The 23,533-nt window shown below is 43.2% G+C and overlaps 1 protein-coding gene across 10 annotated transcripts in view; it reads right to left on the minus strand.

The window, feature by feature from the left end:
* Window positions 1-23,533, minus strand: part of LOC133418480 (neurexin-3b-like) — a 303,186-nt gene that overhangs the window by 76,085 nt on the left and 203,568 nt on the right. For all 10 annotated transcript variants that reach the window (XR_009770446.1, XR_009770445.1, XM_061707181.1 and 7 more), the window contains one exon: window positions 10,350-10,531. Coding sequence is in view for 8 of the 10 variants with exons in the window: in XM_061707181.1 (XP_061563165.1) it covers window positions 10,350-10,531 (182 nt within the window). In the remaining 2 variants the exon portion in view is untranslated. The remainder of the gene's footprint in view (window positions 1-10,349; window positions 10,532-23,533) is intronic.

Consider the following 23,533-nt stretch of genomic DNA (forward strand, 5'->3'; position numbering starts at 1 on the left):
ATCACAGGGGCTAACCGGGATAATGACGGTCATTACATATTTTCTAAAGTCTCATTCTTGAGGCCTGTTAAACAGAAAGAGCAGCAGGTGTGAGATGGTGGGTGGATGGAAAATAAACCATTAATCTTGTTCCATTAGTAGTTTAACATAATTATGTCTTGTACCGTTTACAAAGAAAAGAGTTACTGATTACATGTTTTAGCCCATTTAATCAAAAGCAGTTATGACCGGTAGTGTTTATTAGTTTCAAGGCAACAATGGTCTTACCACACTTTAAAAGAGTTGTTTTCTGCACTGCAGCTGGATTCAAAGTACACTTTGACCAACCAGCTTCTGGTGTTCAGTCTCGGCTTTAGTGTGAAAACAATAGTGCCGTGGCACTGATGCAGAAAAAAGCAAGAGATAAGATGGGTGAGCGATGGGAGGGAGGGCACGGGGCATCAGAGTGAGACAGAGGCAACACATAATTTTGAATTCACAGTCAATGTGCCCGTGTGCTGAGACCTATCTGAGCTTATTTTGTCTCTGATCCTGCTCTGAATTCTAAAATACCCACAAGTTACCATCTCTCCTCTTCACCTCCTTTCCTCTCACCCTTCATAATGCTTTTTTTTCTCTTCCTTTTCCATTCAGGCTCCTGTATTTGTTCTACTTTTGGATCTGCACAGTGCTCCACTCCGTCTCTTTCATCTCTTTTCCTCCCGTCTCTTCATCACTGTGCGAATGGGATTCATGTCCTACCATGAAGCTGTGAAAACACGGGCGTCCCTCTGGGATTTGGCTGTCAGAGAGCAAATAACACATAGACGGCCGCTCTGTTTGTTGTGTCTCATTGAATTTTTCATCTTAATGTATGAAATATACATCGGCGAGGCCAGGGCGAAGGGCAGAGACCGCATGGGTCTGTCGTAATAATGCCTCTCTGTTTGTCCAACTCGAGCTGTTATTCGCTGTCGGTCTCAGAAAATGGCAGCAGGAAGATGAAATGGTGCGAAAGCTCATCGGCGAGTGTATCTGTTACCCTGAAGTGCCTCTGGTTGACATGACAGGCAGATGTCCCCACAGAGCCCTCCTATCATGTCTGAAGAGGCTGCGCCAGTGTGCTGTGGGGTGAAAATTTGTCGAAGGAGTTTGTGGAAATGTGTGCGTGCACATTTGTGTGTTTACCAAACGGGACCAACGGCTGAACAGAAGGGGGTGGAGTCAGGGAAGGAGGACTGAGGAGCACGGGTGCGTGTTTTACATGTGTTGCGCGCATGCCGAGTTTGGGAGAATTACAAGAGACAAAGAAAGGCTTTTGTTGTAATGTGCAGTAAAGTGTGTCTGTACATCTCTGAGTTCTCAGGCAGAGTGCAGGTGCCTGCAGAGGTTCTTAATTATTAAAAACAACATGCGTCAAACTCCCTCCGTCTCCTTTATTATGGTGTGTCAGCTGTGACTTTAAGAGAAAGTGCAATCAGCTGTAAATGACGAATCAAGTGGCGTTCTGTGTCTTTCAATGTTCCCTCCATAAAAAGAGATGTTATTAATTTTTATGAAACAATAATCCCTTTTATCGGGTTAAAATAAAACAGCATTCCTGGTTATTTCAGTCTTTTCCTCTTAGGAGCCTTTTGTCTGACTGCTTGCGTCATATAAACCCAACTTGAACCCCATTAAGTTTCCAGTCCTGAAAGCTTCAGTGGAGGGCTTTTAAAAAAACGTTTCAAAATCTGCACATCAGCGACTAATTCACTGTTTCTTTTAATTTGTGGAGTATTGTTTTAGAGTCTTTACTGTGACCTGTTACTGTTTTACATGTGGAGGTTTAAAAACAAATAAAGCCTGGGAAATACAGGGTCAAAAATGAGTGTAATGACCAGGAAGTGAAAACCATCTCTTAATATCCTTCCCATTGCATCACTACTTGATGAAAATTCCAAAAAGATCTCTAAACTTCCTCTTTATAATAAATTATATTTAACCGTCCCCCCACCCCATTAATTAATTAGTTCTACAACCAAAGTGGACAACTACCCAGAAGCCCCAGACTCCCTGAAGCCTAAAAGTCCCGGGCCGACTAATTACTCATTAATTAATTAATTACATTTTCTAAAACTAAGTTATAAATAGGAAGGTTGTGTGTGATATGCTCGTTATCCTACAAAGCCTGGCTCAATGAACGAACAAGCTGCCCCAAATCTAACTGGCACAAACCAACAGTGCACTCACACGTGCGCTCGCCCACAGTACTTCAGTCTCAGTCACGCTGGAGCTTGAATGTGCGTCATCTTGTTGTAGCATTAAGAGCTCGTTTGTTTACTTGGTGATAATCAGAGTCAGCACGGAAACTATGACAACACTATTTACGTTGTTTTTTTTCTCTTCCTCTTTTATTTGTTGTGGTCAGATCAGTGGGACATATCACCTTTACTAGTATCATGCCATCCAGGAAAGCAGGTTAATTTGTAGTTCCCCACCTGACCACTAGAGCCCCCAAAGGTGAGTCTATCGCTGCGTCCGAAATTGCATACTTCCACCCTAATGAGTATGCAAAAACAGTATGAGAGATTTTTTAGTGCGTCCGAAACATTAGTACGTACACAATAGTATGCGCTATCCATACTCATTCCGTAGAAATGTATTAGTGTGGATTGATGGACACTAGCTAAGCAGAAACTTCCCACAATGCAAAGCAGCGGTCTTTGGTTGCTAAGTGCTGCAGAGATACGTATATGTCATAAGTATAATATTAAGTATAATAATATTAATATAATAATATTCATATATAATAATATTATATAATGTCATCTTGTTTTGGCCAGGATAAATGGGAAAGAGCGGAGCGATGCGCTGCCACTGCTGCTGTGACAGGAATTGTTACCATGGTAACAACTCCCCCTCCCAACGGCAAGAGTAGTACGTCCGAATTAACGCATACTATTGATATTTACTCAAAAGCGTGCCGAGCTTAAGTATACTTTTTGAGTATATACTGTTTAGTATGGCATTTTGGATGCATCACTGACTTCCATGTTAAAAATGTCAACTTAGCAGCAGAAATAAACTTATTTTCTTCTAAAATTGCTTTTTGGTCTCCATAGCTACATTTCACATCCAGGACAACTGTAGTAGGGGTGAATACTTTGTACGTCATTTGGTAAAATAATGAAAAGCAACAAATGTTACATCTCTCTGTATCTCAATGCATGGAGGCAGCTCTAACAACTGGCTGCACATGTGGAGGTGTGGGTGTCGCTTGCTGGTTCTGCTCAAAGACTCATAATGTTTATTCTTAATAATAAAGCCTTTACTTTCTTGATTTGTATGTTCAGCCTTCTTTTAATGTTTCAGCCCAACGAGCCGGGTCATAACAAATGGACGTATTACCAGGAGGAGTGTAGTAGTTTCATTTACTGCCTTCCCTGTTGTGATACAGCCTCGAGTGGATTTCTGCCTGTTCTCATTTCCAACTCCAACACTACCCATTTCAAATGTTGTTCTGGTGGTAAAATTAAAAGTGATCATGGTCAGCTAGAGTTGGGGAAAGTCATAGATAAGCATAAGCTAAGAAAAGCTAATACAGCGTGTTAGCAGGAGCTGACTTTGCCAATTCCCAAAAATGGGAAAATAGGTAGAACAAACAATCCCAGCAACTGATTGGATCTTTCCCACTCTACCAGAGTGACCCCAAACCAGCTGTTTTAGCATAGCTCATGCTAAGCTATGATGCAACAAGCGTTATTGAATCTGTCCATCCTTGGTTAGTCAGTCTGGAGGGGTCGAGGCCAACCTGCAGAGTGTTTCAGAACCAGTTCCTCTGGCTGCTGCCAAGACAAAGATAGTCAAATAAGATGCCACAATATTATCAGATCTGTGCGCCATAACTGCGTTAATATGTATCTTTCCCCGCCGAGGTGGAGTAACTTGATAGAAGCAATACATTGCTGGCTTTCTACGTGCTGATGCACACAGGTACACATCAAACATCTTATATTAGGTCTGTCAGGAGGAGAGGGAGCGAGGGAAGCAGATGGGGAGACAGACGCTGTTAACACATAAACAGTGACACAGAAGAGAATGGCTGATGGATGGATACCAGCAGGAGCAGCAGTAGAGCCACACTCTTGCATTGATCCATTAAAGCGTACGTTTGTGGATGCATGCAAATAATAAAACGGTAAGAAAAAGAAAAGACGTAAGACATATAGCGTGCTTTGTGTTATGTTGCGTTTCCCATCGGCAGCCACTCATCTCTTTCCAGATCTCGTTCATGTGTCTGTACTACGGGTTTCAATTATCCAGCGGCACCTTTTCTCCCCGTGAATTAGCACGACACCCAAGTGGGTAATGAAATTCAGCGTGGTTTTGTTCCATTAGACAACAGGAGCCCGACTGATTGTCATGTTTGTTGTTGTTTTGGCAGGTAAACTTGAAGGGGGGGGGGGTGGTGGCGTATATTGATTCTTTACATCGTGAAATATACAATCTGAACTCAGCAGCCATTTGGGTTTGATTTCACTGTATTAAATGTTTTTTTCTTAAAAATAGTATTTATTTCAAAGCTGAAGAACCACTTCTAATACGATATCTGATTGAAGCTTTTAAAAAGTGCTCTACAACCTCTCCTCAAATCAACATAAAACACTGAATACAGAACACCTCAGAAAGGTCATAGTTCGAACAGAAACAGCTCTCTGATTTCACAATAAACACTCAAATGTTTTCGCTGTACTGACCTTGTGTGAATGCAGCGTACTTTTAAGTTTAAGCTTTTACGATGATTATAATGAAACACTTTCATGGTCTTGCATTTCTCTGGTTCTTGACTGAAAACAGAGCCTTCTCAGCTCCAGCTCTGAACATCTCTGCGGAGCTGATGAACCAAAATTCAACCAGCTCAGTGTGCGTTTTATTGTAAATTAAGGGGGTAGGTTTACCAAGCTGGCAAATTTATCGTGAACACAGGTGCAACTAAAAAAAACCTTCAGCAAGCACAAACGCAGCCTTGCAGGAGCAGCACCGATCAACAAGTTTCAAAAGAGCTGATCTGTTGATAATCAGGAGTCCAAAAACCAAGACACATCTCACCTCAAGACCTGAGCATGAACCTCAGGTTTTCATATCCAAATATCCAAATCTCTTTTTTGTCTTTTTGCCTTTCACTCCAGTGTACAATTTCATCAGAATACAAAAGGGTTCTTGAAACAATCATCAAAATGTGAATACCCATCGACTCCAATCAATGAAACCCTGCATGAGCCTTGTAAGACTTGATTGTATTCTAAGTTGAAATTGTATTTCATGATTTTGGGTCAGAAAGTAAAGACAGTGTATGTAAATTAAAGCAACAGAGCAACATTTTCACCTTAAAGTTGTGGTTTCAAAGACATTCTGTGCTGCATTGACTTATACAAGTCTGAGAGGGACCACCGACACAACTGGAACTGCACTAACTTACTTTGTGGTCCAGCTTGATCGCTCTTATATGTGTAAGAACACACAAGGCTCACAGCAACACCGTCACATATCTAAATAAACACTTGACTACTTCTGTTAGTCAGAAGGTGTTGAAGAAACCAAAGAGGACTGGGTTGCAGAGCGTCTGTGCATGAAGGAAGACACTGAACTCACCATCTTCTTCTTCTTGGACTGCTTTAAAGTTCTCTAAAGTTGGCCAATTCCATTATGCTAAACCTCCATATGACCAGACTATTGTCTGAATGTGACGTCTCCTCCTGAAACCGGGGTTTAGTGTGTCGGTCCCTGTTAAGCTGTGAAGGATCAAAGACGGCGAACGAGTTTCACTTTCGCTGGTTCTAAGTTTCAGAAAGTAAATTTAATTGACTGACTGCTCTTTGATGCTCGCATCGACGCTGCAGAAGCGTCCCTACGCGTATGAGGGAGGTGTCTGCATTGTTTTGGGGTACTTTGACTGCAGCAGGTGACACGTGCAGGTGTCTTGGCCACATGACAGTTAACCACATTGCTGCGGTGGGAGCTGGGATTTCACCAGCAGTTGCCGTAGTAATGGGGGACATTTTCCCTCCTTCTGCAGCCTCCCTTCGCTCTGTACGCTTTGCTTTCTTTACTGGTGGTGATGGACTAGAGCTGGTCCACAAGTGCTGTTGTCTGTGGGTAGGGTTCAATCCGTGACATGCATTTGTGACCAAACTGTAGGGGTGACGGGTGAAAATAAAATCTTTTTCCACAACACATCATTTAAGTTGTTTCAGATATCGACATATGCTAACTGTTCAAACTGACGAGTTTGTCTTTAACAGGAACAGACAGCACCATTTCTCCCTTTAATTTTCTGCAAAACTGGACCTGTGACAGTTCGGGAACTTGAGTCTTCACGTGACACAATTATCACGTGCAGATTTATCGGCGTAGGTGCTGTATTGTACGTGTCATTAACTGTCGTCAGGGCAACAGATCAAGTCTGAATTCACAAAGACTGAGACTGTCTGTGTTACAATTCGAGTGATCTTCACCTTCAGACCTGTGCAGTCCCCGGTGAGACAGCATGACATACTGTAATACCCAGCACTTGGACTGTGTATGTGTGCAAGCTTAAATCCATAACATTAGCAATACCAACGATCACAGTTATCTCACACCCTGACTTTAAATCATCCTGCACTTAAAAGGTCATCTGTGTTGTTGATAGTTTCGGGTCTCATATTCTTACATTAAGCTCAGTTTTTTCTCCCTTCCTATATGCAACATGAAGTATTTGTTGTACGCCTGCAGCGTTCAGATCAATTGAACTTGTAAACGAGATGCCAGGAACGGGAAAACTTCCTGCTCACCTCTGCAAATTGCCCTAAATTGCCCCTCCGACTCCCAACCAAGCGCGCAGTTGTTCTTAGCAGTTTAAATGTAAACACTACAATCAGCATTTTAATTCATGATTGCCAAACAAGCCGTAAGCTAATCACAAAGAGGAGATAATGAGGAATGGAAAAGAGAGCACGGCTAGGGAGAATCTGTGATTAGCTCCTGCCTGGGACGCCAGTTCTGCTCTGCACTCTGGGCTCGGCTGGTGGAAGAAACTGCCATCGACACCATTTTTATGGGAAACTGCAAGCACAAGCTACTTAAGCCTCAGTCAAGGTGAGTGAAAGACATGCTTATGCCCTCCAGTGAGGTTTTACTCCGAATTTAGTTAAAGTATCTTTAGGGTAGGGAGAAAAAAAAAAGAAAAGAAAAAAAAACTGCTGCAGTTATTTCCCTTTTTGTTGACTCTACCGTGTCATCTATTCAGCTGTTAGAGATGTTAAAGTGTAGCTTGAGTGTGCTGATTTTGAAGTAGTGACCTAATAATTGCAAAAGGCTAAGGCGATAGCCTCGGGCCTGATAAGACCTTTGATGGCAAACGTATCCAGAATCGAGAGGCGGAATGCCTTTAACCTTTTCGTCCAGATTCATGACCATATGCAAAGCGCTGCGAGCCAAAACCTGATGTCTGTCATTAGGATTTATTATCTGATGACATTTCAGTGAAGTTGGGCTTTTCTGGTCATTTCAAGGCACCTCTACAAACACAGTTTACAGAGGCTGCAGAGTTGTTTCAGCTGCAAATTAGACTCTACCCCGGTGGCACCAAGCTATCCTTCATTATAGAACTGTACTAAATAAAGTCACACTATAATGTAACCTCGCCTAAAAACAGCACACTGCAGATAGGAAGAGTTGGTGACATATTTTTCTCAAAAAGTTACTGAATCAACTTGCAACTACATATTCAGTCAAAGTCTAATGAATTATTTACTGTTCACCTGAGGTGGAAAAGAAAAAATATATGAAAAAAAAATCCTGCTTTTTTTATATTGGATTTCTGTTCAAGTGCATTTGTGGAACAAGGGAGCCATGCAGCACCTTGTTTTTTCCATTTATTCCATAGGTTAAACCTACAATCACTGTTAATATTAAATGAAACTCTTTGTTTCTGCAACCTTGAAGGTCAATAAATCATTTTTAATGCTTCCACTTAAGCAATGTTAGCCGTGCTGCTTATAGAGACTACACATCATGCTGGTGCTCCGACTGCACGGATGAAATCCCCAGTTGCTTTTCTCTATTAATATATTCATTAGCGTGAGAGAGTGGAGGAATCAAGACATCCCTGCTCAACGACTCGCAGCCAAATTATTGGAGATATCCGCCTTGGTTAGCTCTGCTGCTATATCTAAAAATCTTGAATTAAAAATGCATTCCTTTTCCTTCCTTTAGAGGTTCATGCAATTACTCAGTTGGTTAGAAACAAGCAGGGAGGCGTTTTCCCACACCGCTCACAAAATTTACTCAACATCTTAATCATCTTTCATTTATATATATATATATATATTTATTTATATATGTCCCTCTAATTCCTCTCTCACATAAATATGCACGCAAACGCGTATCCACTCGCGTTTACATATACTGTGAAGGCAGCTCCGAACCGTTCGTGGCTGGCCCTCATCCTTGCAGAGCAGATGGATGTTTTTCTGCACCACATGGCCAACACTCAGGAGATGAGAAGAGCTCTTTAAGAAGAAAAAGACTTTCAATCTGCTTTTGTGACTGTACCTCCCCCACATGGTCTCGGCAGCAACTTTTCCAACCCCCCCCCCCACGATTTGATGGCCTGCGTTCATGCAGGTGCAGCTGTTGATGCTTATATAAGCAAGGGAAATGCAAGGTCCCAGTGTGAGATCATTAGGATGCTGCATGGGTGCTAGGCCCACCGGCCATGTGAGCTTCACCTTGCAGCACCCTATTTTCTATCATCTTTCTCCAGGATGTAGGAAAACACTGCTTATCTGTTGAGAGGTGCATTCATTATTCATTTGGAGAGACGTTATAGTTTGAATGTGGTAGGGATGTGGGGTCATCTGGAAGAGGGTGTCGGTATTTCATCGGTCTTAGCTGCCTTGCATTGACTCCCTGACACATTCAGGATGGAATCTGAATTTTTCTTCACATATGAAGCCCTGAACTTTTAGGACCTTTAGAAACTTAAACCCGTTTCCAGTTAGCTGTTTGGTTCGGCCTGGTACGGTACGGTATTTTGTGCGTTTCCATTATAAAATGGCCCCATTAAACCGAACCATACCGTACCATTTACGATAAGGGCAGTCAATCCGTTGATTGGCGGACAGTAAACGTCACTATTCACGACAAAAGCTAGCGCGAAACCAGTGCGAGCATTTTTAAACACTCTTCGCTGCTTGTAGTCTTCTCTCAAACAACGTGGCAATGCTTGTACATACAAGTACCAACAGCCAAGCGTTTCAGAAATAAGCTGCTGGAATACCTCCATTGTTGCCGTTGGGTAGCGTCTCTACGGTAGCCTCGCTTTTGTTTTCGTCGCACTACTGTGACGCCACGCTAGGCATTTGGTCTACAACCCGTATGGGCTTAGGTGGTTCCACTTACGGTGGAAACGCTCACCTGAATTGACCATTCTAGGCCGTGCTGAACTGTACCGAACCGTACTGCTCAGTGGAAACGGGGCTTTAGAGTCCGTTATCATCCCAACATCAACTTCGCTCTCAAAGTGCAGGCTTACTTTCGGTTCCTAGAGTTTCCAAACAAAGACTAGGAGACAGAGCCTTCGGATGTCGGGCTCCTCTCTTGTGAAACTGGCTGCTAATTAGTGTTGGGATGCAGGCGCCATGTCTACCTTTAGGGATTAGGCTTAAAACTTATCTTTTGATAAAGGTTATAGTTAGAGACTGCTTTATTGGTAACATAAACATTTCTCCATTATTAATGCAATTAAAGTGGTTTTATTGTGTATTGTAGGCAGGTATCCCTGGAATAATCTCCCATCACCTCAGATCCCCAACCAGTCGAAGCGGACAGCCGCCCGGCCCGAGTCTGGTTCTGCTGAAGGATTATTATTATTTTTTTAAGCCTTGTTGAGTCTTTTTCCTCTCCTCTGTCACCTTGTTCGTGATCGTGGGTTTCACCACAGTGATCATTGGATGCAACCTGTTAGGTTCCTTGGCTGGGCTGTTTTTTTTAATGAATTGGCACTGCAAGACTTTTGAATTTCCACCTGTTCAGTGGGATGAATTGGATTAGGAACTGGAATTAAATGGACCATGGAGTGGAATACAAATTGAACTGAATAAGACTATTTAAGTTTGTCAACCTTGTGCTTTCTATGAAGTGCCTGGAGATGACTTTGTTGTGACGCAGCACTAAACAAGTGAAGTGAACTGAAGAGATGTGTAAATTATGTTTTTCATTGAAGGTGTTTGTATAGATAAATCTGAGCATTGGAAAACAATTATTCAGTCTGTTTGCCATCATCACCATGGTTACAACACTTAAAACTCCTAGAAATCTACTAGAAATATAAAAGGAATACTTACAATATGCAGCATGATGTAATCACCCAGACGCGGGGCGCTGTCGATCCGCACCAGGATGCCATCTTTGATGGTGGTGCTGAAGCCCACGGCCAGCCGATCCGTCCGGGTGCTTGGTCTCTCGTTGCTGGGCCACGTGTATGTGATCAGGCCCCCCCCTTTGCCAAAGATGTAGGTGGTGCCAGCTGTTTTCAGAAGAAGAAACAAAAACAGCGAGAGTTAAATGTACCGTAGAAGACAAAATAGTTCAGGTTTGAGATTTATTAAAGTGGTCTACGAACAGATCCAAAGTACAACATTCACTTATATCTGCATCTAGTATATCTAGTTGTAAAACAGGACTATTTGGATTATTGTTTGAAGATCTTTGATGGTCTTTATGTGTGGAGTTTCTATGTTCCCCCATGTGCTTGTGTAGGTTTCGTCCAGTTCTGACTCCTTCCATCAGTCCAAAAAACAAACAAATATGCACATTAACTTAATGGGAGATTCTGAATTGTCCACAGGAGTGAGTGGTTGTTAGTCTGTATGTGGCCCTGTGATGGGCTGGTAATCTGTCTGGGGTGTATCTCTGCCTCTTGACCGAATCCTGAGATGGACTGCAGCAGTTCCCCGTGACCCTGAACACCACTAAGTGAGTATAGATAATGAATGGATGGATGGATGGATGGATGGATGGATGATATTCAGCCACCACCACCTCCTTCTGAGTAGAAGTCGGGAGCTCTCTCGGCTCCATCTTTGGGCGATCCAGCTCTCAAATATAGCTCCTTTCCAGGGAATTAGAGCCAGTGTGGCCTGGATGGGATAAGTCTCCCAATACTCATGTATTATTTATGAGCACTGTAACCAAAGAGACAAAGGTTGGCATGAGAAAGGAAAGACGAGGGGTTGTGGTGGTGGTGGTGAGTGCATGTGTGTCTGCAAAGATCGAAGAACTTTCTTTGGGTTTACGTTGTCAAATTCAGTGCAGAGAGACGCGCCTCGGCTCCAGGAATATTTACTATTACATCAGCCGCTACGCAGATCTGTGTCAGATTAGAGCTGCTGTCTGGATTGATCTTGGTCCCGGAGCACACAGTCTTTGAAAACATTTTGTAGATGTTTTATTTTTATTTATCATCTATGAGAAATGTAAAAGTTTCATTGTTTGGTTTCAGGGCTGGATTCTATTTTAAATGCTGAATGTTCCCTGAGGTGTGTCAGAATTAGGGCATCCTTGAGCCGCTTAGCCCTCTCGTTCACATTTAGGCAAAGATAATTGAGAGATCAAAGGCATTAGACCTACAGCAGATGCCCCGCTGGATGAATCAGTGTGGGAGACAAAACTGGCTGCTGTGGCCTGGGGAGAGCGAGGAGCACTTGGCCCGCTTCAGAGACTGACAGGGGATTGCTAATGAAGCCGCAGACTTCTTGCATCAATGTATTAATTCATTTTTTTTTCTTCCTGCCTCTCAACACTCTTGCTTCCTCCGCATCACCTCGCACCCCCAGCGATTTCCATTCACTTCCTCTCCCAGTCACCTGAACATCTGCTGGGCTGTGTGATGGGTGCCCAGCTGTCTCGCCGTTTCTCCTATGAAGCGGCAAACAATCTGCTCCGCGGTTCATAATACCCCGGAGACTGCAACAACATATGGGTGAGAGGGACTACGGGAGAAGGAGACACACTATTGGCCAGATGAGCATCTCTATTTACCCTCCGGCTCAAAAACAGGTCCTCTTTTTACGCAGCTCAGGTGTCAGCTCTGCAAACCACCAACTGATGTCGTGTATGTGACATGAAAAATATATTATCAAGCCAGGCAAAGCAACCTTCAAAGCTCCGCTTCACCTCAGTCTTATGTCGGTGGTTGCCTTTGGGAATTGATCTTCCCTCTAACAGAGGTACAACTCGGTTGCTGTCAGTAAATTTCAGCAACTGAAGCTGATGAGGACCTGCCACTGTCTTTAATAGTATATTTTAACCGTGTTGTTGCACCTGAAGCACCTGAACCCCGGTGGTGACGGGAAGCAGCTTGTAGACGCGATACACCGGATCCGGCCCTGCCGTCTTATCACCCCAAAAGCTTCCTTTGTTCTTTTTTTGTCTTGCAAAAAGAGTTGAAGTAGAGTTGGGATCAGTTTTCCCGACAAAAAAGCAAACTTTGCCTATCACATCTAACACGCACTTTTTTTTACTCCCATCCCTTTCGTCTTCTTCTTGAGGGGATGACGATGATGAGCAGCAAAAATACAAGCACCCCAGGGAGCCAATTATCACATTGAGGAGATTTGCTTAGTGTTTCAAGAAGACAATGTTCGGCATGAAACGCACACAAACCGCCACACTCGCACGCCGCCGCCGTGCACTCGCTGAGGCACGTTGTGATGCTCCAGTAGAAAAGTGTGCAAACAAGTCTGCGTTGCCTTCTCACATACTCACACAAGTGGGTGATTATCTGCACACGCACAGAGAAGACAGAGAACCCTAGATATGTAACAAGTTCCCGGAGAAACCAGCTGGGCCCGGCCTGCACTTTCCACACGGAGAGGATTTCTACCGCATACCAATTCATGCAGCCTCTGAGGCGTTGCTTCTAGTAGTCGTATAACGATTTAAACAGGAATAAAGAATTGTATGGAATACTCTCGCTTTAAAAGACTCGGCTAAACAAGCAAGGTCATAAAGTTCATTTAAATAACCTCCCTACAACCAGAGGGCTGTTCAAGGCAACACGGTTTTGTTCTTCCTCAACCCACAACTTGATGCACAGAACACCAAAATACTTACTCTTTTCTTATTTTGCTAAGAGTCTAATGACAGCAGGAGGCCGGTTATGGAATATTTTAAAACTTGTGAGAGATTTTTGCATGAACACTCTTAATTACCTGGACTTACCTCGCCGGGGCATTAACCTCAACCCCAAATGGTAAATAAACAATGATCTTTGAAAGTGTACTTCCAATTAAAAGTGAAGTAAGTTTTCTTGGCAAGAGTTCAGTAATATATATTGATCCAGCTAGTTGTTTGTTGAAAATTGCAAAAGTCATCTAAATTAAGAGATAGTATGTCCTTTTTTCAAAAAGAGATGCCATGAAGTTGTAATGGAATGTCTTTGAAATTATTTGGTCCAAATACCTCAGGGACACGACATTAAATGACTTTTTTCGACCACCTTTAAACATCTGTTGACAGCACATGGTTTGAAAAGGAGGAGTGAATAATTTCACTCCATTTTACTCGTCTTTCCTGCCATCCACTTCCTGAGGTACAGTAAAATACAGCATGGAGGGAAGTTTGGAGCAGATCAATACAGGGATGCTGGTAATCTTAGTGTATGATCCAACGGTTCCTTTCAATGACATTTAAAAGGTCCGGGTGTTCCTAAACAAAAAGATGGGGTGGTTTTATCGGTGGAAACTTCAGATTAACAAATATTTAAAGTTTGTTTTCCTCCCTCCCTCCTTTTCCATCGAAGTATCTATGAGTTTCAGCTGATAAACTTGGGCGAGGCTCAATGCGTAACTTGTGGACCAAACCCAAGCCGTAAAGACACGGCTCTCCCGCGGTGCCGTTTCAACTTCCCTTTGCTCCGTTTTAAACCCATCTCCGTATCTCTGTGTTTTATCTAATTTAATTAGTGCATATAACCACTCTATCGTCGTGGCGATCCCTGTGCTACTTCCAGTGATGGGCTATAACAACTTGTACAATCACTACTAACAAGATATTCAGCGGCATTAAACAGTAAAAATCAAGGATTCATTACATGCTTGGGAAGTTCTGTAGTATTACACAGTGGAAACGATGGATTCAGAACATCCCTGCCTTTAACGGCTATGAAGCCTGGTGACAAGCCAACTGCAAGAAAAATATCATCAAAGCAATTGAATCAACTATCTAAACAGATTACAGCAAAGGATGTTATTTTGGTGGATCAGAGGGGACTTTCATCTACATCTTTAAATAACGCAATCTTGAGATGGCCAGTGGGCACTGGAGGGGGGCCATCTCAAGTCTTATTGTAGCACGAGGGTGCTGCCATTGATTTGGGACTGAAAGGATCCGGGAAGGGAAGCTCTCAGACAAATGCAACCAACACTAATTTTCTGTTGCTTGGGCTTTGATAGTTGGCAATAACTAATGATAAAAACAGAAAAATAATCTTTAAAAACCCATGGGGTCCATTTCTGACGCGGAGGCGACTAATGCATCACTCTCGCTTATTTTGATTCATTGCAGCTGCCGCGTGGCTCCATTTAGACCCAAACGGGACATGGGAGGCCGGGTCAAAGCCTTGGCCTCCATTTCAGGAGGTCCCCCGAGGCGCGGCGGTACAGCGGGAAGGTCAGGACACCTGTCTGTGGGACAGACATGTCCTTCAGGACATAACACCACATTACCCGGCCGTAGAAAAAGTACAGAAAAAGAAAAACAGATGAGTGCAATAGGTGAGATTACAATATCTACGGCAATGTGTACCCACTCTCTTCTCTTCATGTGAATGTTACAAGACAACAAAGATATCTGAAAGAAAAAAGAAGGAGAAGAAGAAAAAAGAAGCATGGCAGCTGCCATGCTGCGGGTCGGTTATATCTGGGTAATTGGTTGTGCTCAGAATTCACTCCACGCTGTGATAAAAGCCTGTGTTTAGATGTAACAGGCCAACAGTCAAAGACGCGGCCTGCCTGTCCAACTGCAGAGACAGCAAAGACGTGGTGTACTCATTACAACTGAACACAGGACCTGGCACGGCTTTATGCTGAATCGCTGGGTCTTAATGGCTGCAGCCTGAATGGGATGTTGTACGTGTAGAACAAAAGGGGGCTCCGTCGGCCCCCCGCGGGGCACCAATAACCAGCAATAGGATAATGGTCTGTATAATATATGCACGCAGAGTATAAACGCACAGAGAAGTTTGGATCTGAACTGAAGCACACACAAACATCTGCACACACTTCTCCTCCTTTCTCCTCGTGTTTATGTCTTTTCTCTAGTTATCCCTTGGGCTTTCTGCAGTGCGGGCACCCCAGGGGATGCGGAGAGAAGACAAACACGGTTTGATGTGGTCGAACTTTCCGCCATCGGAGAATGAGGAAAAGAAAAAAAAAAAAAACCCTGAAATGAAACCGAGATGCAGAATGTAATTGGCTCCTCCGTCATGTTCAAAAGAACTCTGTCATTACAGTTCCTCCTCTCGCCATGCTTTATACATGGGAAATGATTAGGCCCACTGCCCTTCACACAACTCCAATAAAGAATCATTGACAGAGGAATCAAATTGAGAGATACTGAGCTGTGTAATCACTGGGATTTATCTCCATTTTACAACCTCTTATCATTTCATAATTCATATTTCCAACTGTTGCCTCTCCCCTCTGGGTTAGAGAGAGGGAAGGATTGATGATTGAACAGCCGGTCTCTCTTTCTCCCTGGCTTTATATGTTTAATCTACTGCCGGTAGCAAGTTTAGCAGAAATGGCTAAAATGATACACATTAATGTCTGAGCGGGGCTGGACTATAAAACGCATCCCAGCGACTCATGCACACAGAAGTCCTGATACGTGCCGTTGCCTCGAACACGGTGGTCCGTACGTCCCATCCCTCACCGGCTGCAACAAGCAGAATGCAGGACATGATTGATGAGGGGGGGTGTAGTGAAGAACAACTACGTAAAGAAAACAGCAGGCCCTGAATGATTTACACTGTCTGTTTCCCGGTTATAATAAGTTGCAGCATTACCACACTGCATGTATTTACGCACCAGGAACCAGGGGTAATGGAAGTGGAGGAAAAAAACTGATGAGAGACAGAATAGACAGAGCATGCCGAGTGAAAAGTTTGCTTTTCTTTCCCAGGCAGCCGGAGCTGCATTATTATGAACGTGCAAACAGAAAACTTAAAAAAAAAAACATTGAGTGTTGGGACTACAACAAAATGTTATTAGTTTCCTTCAAGATGCGCCCGGAGCAAAATCAAGAGATGTCACGCTCTGACTTATGAAAGTCTCTGTAAGCTATATCATTATCTCGCTTCATTTATGGGAGGGAAATGAAGCTTTCATGTGTAAACCAACAGAAAATGTAAATTAATGTCAAAGGTTGGCAGAAAAAAAATGAAAGAAAAGGCAATGAAGTGACAATGCAAGCAGCCTGTGATAATGGCTCAGTGAGTTATCTCGAAGTGTACCCAGCGTGAAGAGGACTGCGTGGCTTACTCCACGCTGTATAACATTTTGTGGGAGTCATATTCTAACTTTATGAGCCAGAGCCCATTAACAAAGGTAACAAGGCTGCTGCCGCTTGGACGGGAAACCATCAGCGGCGGCCAAACGGAGCTCCGTGTCACTGGAACTGAGAAGCAAAATGCTCGTGCGCTACATGATGATCACATGATCATCTTTGTTTTAGCACATTGAATTCTAAAAGAAATGTGTTAAGTGCAAAAGCAGCTATCAGAGTGTCATCCCTGGCAAGCTGGAACCAGTGAATAAGAGAAATAATTGAATACATAAAACAAACAAAACTATTTGCTACTTTTGCTGACCTCTAAGAATGCCTCAGAAAGCAATGGGCTTCGATAATAACTCAAATTGTGTATTCTACATCTTGAAGAATAACGAGGTGGACTTGACCGTACGGATACGTTCATACGCTGGAACACCGAGTAGAAAAGGAAACGGCTCCATTTCCATTTCCCCTGAGACCAGGGCTGCTGTTTCTTCCTTCTCTGCCTAACCTTTTCCTGATAACTAGCCGAGCTCACACGCCCCGGTGTTAAGTAAATGCAGATATCAGATATAGCTCACTTTTACAATATAAATCAGAAACGGTCTGCAGTGTAATCACACGCATTGGGTCTAGTTGGTCTCAAACCAAATTCAAATTCTCATCATTATCAGTATTGTTAGTATTGCCGTGGACATTGTGAATTATTATCTACGGTTGAAAGTTTGAAGGGACTCAAATATAAGAAGATATTTGGATGTAAAATCTGTGTAAAAATCTACATTTTGATTAGTAACTGCAGTACAATTACATACCCCCCCACATTACATGCCGAAGAAAATTATTTCATGAATCATGATTCTACAATGTAAAAGTCAGAATACTGACATTTAGATTTAAGTTGGGTAAACTGCACCATCGAGTACCTGAGACCCTTAAAACCGACCGTTGAACATCGTTATCAGAGACGAGAACAGACTAGTTGGAGAGTTTCCTTGGACAGTGGCGACAGGTCTCAGTCCGGACGTCCTTGACGTCAGCCCTCATTAACGGGGAACACGCAGTAATCCACGTGCTATGTTTTGAGGAGGAACAGCTTGATTTGTCATCTGCGTCGTGTCGCCGAGGAAGAGGTGGGAGCCACGGGAGCGGAATGCGACTGCGAAGCAGCGCAGATGCGTGCGGAGAAAAAGAAAAAAAAAAAAAAGAAGCTTTGTGGCACTGGCTCTTTACTCACTGGCATGCCAAATCAGTGTCGGACCACCACAGATGAACAGGCAGACCGACTCACAGACGCCCATTTACAAAGCAGTCATGCTCCCTCACTCTCAGCTCCGTGCAACACTGCAGAGGCACCAGTGTGAGTACATGGAGTGAAAATGGCCACACGGACTCGGGCACGCGGGCTTGAACAACAGAAGGTGAGCCGTAACAACTCCCTCTCATTACCGCTAACCTCAGATATCCCCCCCACCAACCTCTTGTCCCCACTCCTGCTGCATTACTGACACCCCTCTCCGTTGTAGCAGCGAGCGGACAGAGAGGAAGGGCTTTAAATGATTTTTTTCTCGGTTCTCTGGAGATGTCAGCTCCTATTCTCTCCGCTTGGAAAGAGAAGAGAAGGCGGGAGGGGGTCTGCAGAGGATTTCTGAGGATAGGAGAGCAGTGAAGGAAGATGATGATGGTGGAGGTGGTGGTGGTGCTGGGGGATGCTGCACTCTGGACTACAAAGAAGACCTGTCTGCTGACTTTAATGCTGCTCGCTGCCACCAGTGGAAATGTTAGAAAGAGCAGAGCAAAGCTGCAGGGAGATGAAAGGAAAGGAGCTAGAAGGTACAGTGGAAGAGATGCAAAGGGATGCTGGGTAAAAGAAGAGGAGGCAGGCAGACAAAGATGGGTAGCAAAGGTGGCATTTGTTTTATTTTTCTTTAAAAACCACACACACAAAAGGTTACAAATAAAAGCCGGGACACTAACGCACCAAAGCTCTGTAAAGCCTGACTCACTTCTCCTCCCTTCTATGGTGAAAATTAGCATTCTGTCAGCTCCATGTTCATGTTCACGCTGCTCTCAGCGAAATCAGGACATGAGTGTCTTCTTCCCATCATTCATAATGCATGACGCACAATGTGTGCGAGGCATATTACTTCAGAGGCAGGCCACACCAAACCCTGCTGAGGATTAGGTGAAGAAGATCTCCTAAAGAATGAGGGATTCCAAGATGGCTCTGGGTGGAAGCATCATTTATAATTGAATCCTCCCCAGAGGACAATGCAGCCTGTCTGGCTTTCTCCGAACTCTCCCTCACTCACCCTCGCTCGCCCCTCGTCCTCTACGAAATAACTGAAAGGTCTTCCTACTCCACACAGCAGCCTCCGTCGTGATCTTATCCCAGGGCCTCTGCGAGTCAAAGTTTAGATGGACACTTTGAGTTTCTACAAACTTTCCTTTTTCAGCTCAAGGTGTGGGGGGAAAAAAAGCGAAATGATGCATTACAGCCTCTCTCGTGTGTCGTCCTTCAGAGGACGGAGCAGTGAGGACTTACATGACGCGATGCCAACAAACGTGCCTGCAAAATCACAACATATACAGTCTACAAATATTTCCTTATTCAATAAAACGCAAAATGACTCAGAATATAGGATCATAAAGGAAGAAGGGCCACTGCACCAAAAGAGGAGAGGAACAAAACTTTCAGAGTAAACACTTTTCCCCCACAATGAAGCCGTTTTTCATAGCTGTTGATAAGATTACATTGTGACTGAGAAGGCAAGATTTTAACTTCCACAGAAAACAGAATGAGGTTTTCTGGATTAATGATTTTAGGCATCCTATAGAATTACGTAATAAAATAATACAAATATAAAAAATGCCATTGCACATTGTCAGCAAGTTTGAGTGGGCCAGCTTCGGGTTTGTATCATCAACACAAATGGAAATGTGAATTCCTGCTGCTGGTATTAAAACCATTCCTCCAACAAACGGCTGGCAGTTGTGTATATATTCGTACAAACCCTGCAAACTAGTACGTTTGAAAGTGAGCGCTGCTTAATATAGTCTCAGATAGTTGTTAGAAAGACTAAATCAGCCACAGCGACACACCAGCCCATCCTGAGGGGCTTCCCTTTACTTCTGAAATTGGGACCCGTGACCCATAAAAAGGTGCCCAACACAGTGTCCTGCCAGCGTTGGGGGGGCAGAAACGCTGGATTGTGGCGTCGGCTATGGATCAAGGCTGCTCCAGTGCATCCTCCAGTGCGGACCGAGATATACAGAGTTGGGAAGCCAACTTTAGGATTAAACATTGAGCACAGGAACGTTCCAGTGGGTCGTACTATCAAAGAACAGTAACGTCGACATGAGTGGCAGCTTCTCCACGCACTTCATCCGCCAGGCGCTTAAAGGGGACCTATTATGGCATCTAATACCTATTTTAAACAGGCCTTGAATGTCTTAAAAACAAGCTTTTGATTGTTTTTGCTAAATACATTAGAAAGTCAGCCTCTGAGCCATGTCTTTATCATCCCATTCTCTAACCTCATTATCTATGCGGGATTCTGAGTGGGCGGGGCTATGATAATGAGGCTCTGTGCTGATTGGCTGCTTAAATGACGCGATACACCGCTACGGAAAAATGCCGGAAGCTCCGGCCGGAGGAGTTAGTTGTGGGCGTGGTTTCACGCATCGGAGGCCAACCTCTGTAAATCGCTCCCGTAGTTACGTAACGACAGGTGCAGAATCTGAACGGCTCGTAGATCCACATCACACTGGATGGCTCATCCGGGCGGCTGTACAGACACTGCAGAATTTGGTTGCTTTTCTCCTTCTCTGAGTTGGCAGGCTGAGGGGACACCACTTTATATATGTTAAAGCAAGAAAAAACTTGTTTGTCATAATAGGTCCCCTTTAAATAATGAGGCTGGTGTAACTTTGTTTAGCAAATGAGCAAACAAACAATCCAGATGTAGATTTTCTCATGGTTCAGTTACTTAAATTCCATCTATAGGATTTATTCCTGCCCCCCCTCCTCCCTTCGGTAAACAAGGCTGTTTTTTGCATTTTATTGGCTGATAAAGGCTCTCTGCTGAAGCATGTTATCTGAATAAAAATCAGACAGTTCCACTGAAGCATACAAGGCTGCAGAGTTATTTTTCACATTATGTCAACAAAAGGATTTAGTTTGTGTTTGTTTGCCGCTACTTGTGTATAGAATATAATGAGTTAAGATGGATAGAGTAGCCGTCCAACTGGGTGCCAATTTTCCTTCATCCGGCAACTCGCCCAGGATTTGCTCCTTCTTCGGTAGCTACTGTTAAAGGTCACTACTATGCACATCCTCATGTTTATATTTATACTCTGGGACTCCGGTGGATATCTTTGAATGATTTGTGGTACAGGCCATATTTCAGCCTCTCTGAATCAGTCTTAGGTGTCTCGTTTGACTATAGCTTATGGAAACAGCCTCTGCAGACCTTGAAGGTGGCAAAAGGCTGCAAAGACAGAAAAGTTTCCATTTATATTTGATTTGATTCTGCATTTTTAGCAATGTCTACTTCTCCGATCCATTCCTACGTGTTTAACAGCAATTCTCGTTCTAAATTCGAAGCCTGTGGGGTGGGTGGCTTAGTGTTGCACGTTCTGACATCAGTTACATGACAAAGCAGCTGTAACATTGCACTGGGGAGAGTTGAATCATGGGACTTTTGTCTTCTAAAAATGAATGTTGATGTAATAATATAGACGTCATTATATAGACGTCAGGCATCAAAACAGTATACAGATGACAGAAAAATCCCATAAACAACAACAAGAAGCTTAATAAAGACACTAGTGACGGACTGTTTTCGTAAATCGAATTGAGAATCAGATGCCAGCCTGCCTTTGAAGAATCTCTGCTGGAGATCGAGGTGGACTTATGCTAAAAGTAATCATGTCTCATGTGAAGCAGGGTTCATCTTCTCTTTGATATCAATAACATCCACTTGACGTTACAATGCTGTACACAGACATGACTCTTTTTAAAAACTAAAACAAACACAATCAAAGTGGCAGTACACATATCTCTGCACGAGATCACACTCAAGCAGAATAAACTTGCCTGATGACCTTTTTTTGTTTGATCAGCGCGGCCCTTTTCCATGCAATTGATGATTGCCTGCTAAAACACAGGTTCATTGTGTTTTTCTAAAGCGCGAACAGATGTGGCTGTGGTTGGCATAGCAACCGCACATCCTAGACACCGATGTCTGTGGCCAAACCTGCATTGTTTCCAGCCCTAGCCTACATCAAACACCTTTACATGCCAGTGATTACACACGAGGAGCTGAGGTCCACTAATGATGGACAGGAATGTTTAGATGTGCATCGAAAGGGCACCTCCCGCATCTCAAAGTGCAGGCTGCCATTTAAGATTCAAGAAAAAAGAAGCTTCACCTCCACAGTTACATTTAAGCCAGAGCCAACTGTGTCCATAAGATTCTTGCTGAACAGTTCCCATATTTGAATTTAGACATCACTGGAAGCATTGATGAAGTGATTGGATAAGTATAACACGGGAGAGAGAGGGAGATACAGTATTAAAGCAGTCAGTATAAGGTAACATGGCAGTGGTCATTGAAGCAGATGAAATAAAATCCACCGCTTTTCCCAGCTTTTTAAAGAAAATACCATCCCAACCCAACCTTGGTATTATTTCATGCAGCAGGAGGTAAGCATGTTCATCTAAAGCTGAATTTTGATTGACACTTTGAGAGGAGATTAGGTGTGGGTAAGACTTCAGTGGCACTTAGAGAGCTCATGGGGTTTTGCAAGTTTGAAAGGTCAACTTGGGGAATAATGTTGATATACAGGATGTTACACATTTGGTGACAGAATGCAGAAAAGGAATATTTACTTAAAATCAAAATATACATGCAAAAGGATCATTATAGTCTTTCTTGAGGCTCGTCATGGCCCGACACCTCGCTCATGCAGCTCCACACATTAAAATATAAGATGCAGACAGAAGTTGAGTGATGGACAATAACTGCTGGCTTTCAGCCACGCTGTCAGCAGCTCTTTTGCATCACTAAAAGTAAGATATTGATTTTTGGATGATGTCACGTCTGTTGATATGTAAACAAAATAGAAGCAAAACACAGAGCCATACCTCCAGCGCTCCCTCAGAAAACACTCCATCATGAGCACCAAACCTCCCCGAGTTGGTGATTAGCCGGAGGAATATTTAGTTGAGGGGTTTAGGGTGTAACCATTTTAAAATGTATTTATTTATTTCTCTTAAATAATTGTACTTACAAGATGAGCAGCTAATGGTTGGCAAGGATTACAAATCCCCTAGAAACACTTATCCTACCTTTAAAAGGGTCACTTATGCTCCCAAAATGTATTAATTTCTCTTAAAAGGATTGATAAGGTATATTTGAAGTAAATTAAACACCTTACCTTCATAAGATCTTTCAAAAGAACCGACAATCTGAATACACCAAAGTCCACATTTTCAACACATCCCCCGTTTGCGGTTTCAGTCTTCAGATCTTAAATGCATACGCCACTGGAGACCTGGGACTGTACTACACAACAGCAGTTTTCACATAGGCATTGCAGCCTTGAACATTTTTCAAAAGATGCTCCAGAGGGGCAGCATGTGAGGAGGCACATCTACACAGCATTCTCTCCAGATTTCTGCCAGATATTTTCTGACAAACTCCCAAGTAAAAATCGCTGGAAGAATGACAATGACTTGCTACATATATATATATATAAAAAAAAAATAAATAGTGGAAATGGCTGTGTCACATTTTGTTTTGCTTTTTTCCCTTAATTTGTCGCCCTTAAGTGGATACCTTTAACGGCTAATTATCATAAAACTATATTAAAAAAACAGACAGACAGACACACTGGAGTATACAGTCTCCAAAGCTTTATCCCAACAACTTGGTTCAGGTATCAGGATGGTTCTCTTGAGTTTCCAATTGCA

Source organism: Cololabis saira, chromosome 18 (assembly GCF_033807715.1).
Source record: "Cololabis saira isolate AMF1-May2022 chromosome 18, fColSai1.1, whole genome shotgun sequence".
Lineage (NCBI taxonomy): Eukaryota > Metazoa > Chordata > Actinopteri > Beloniformes > Belonidae > Cololabis > Cololabis saira.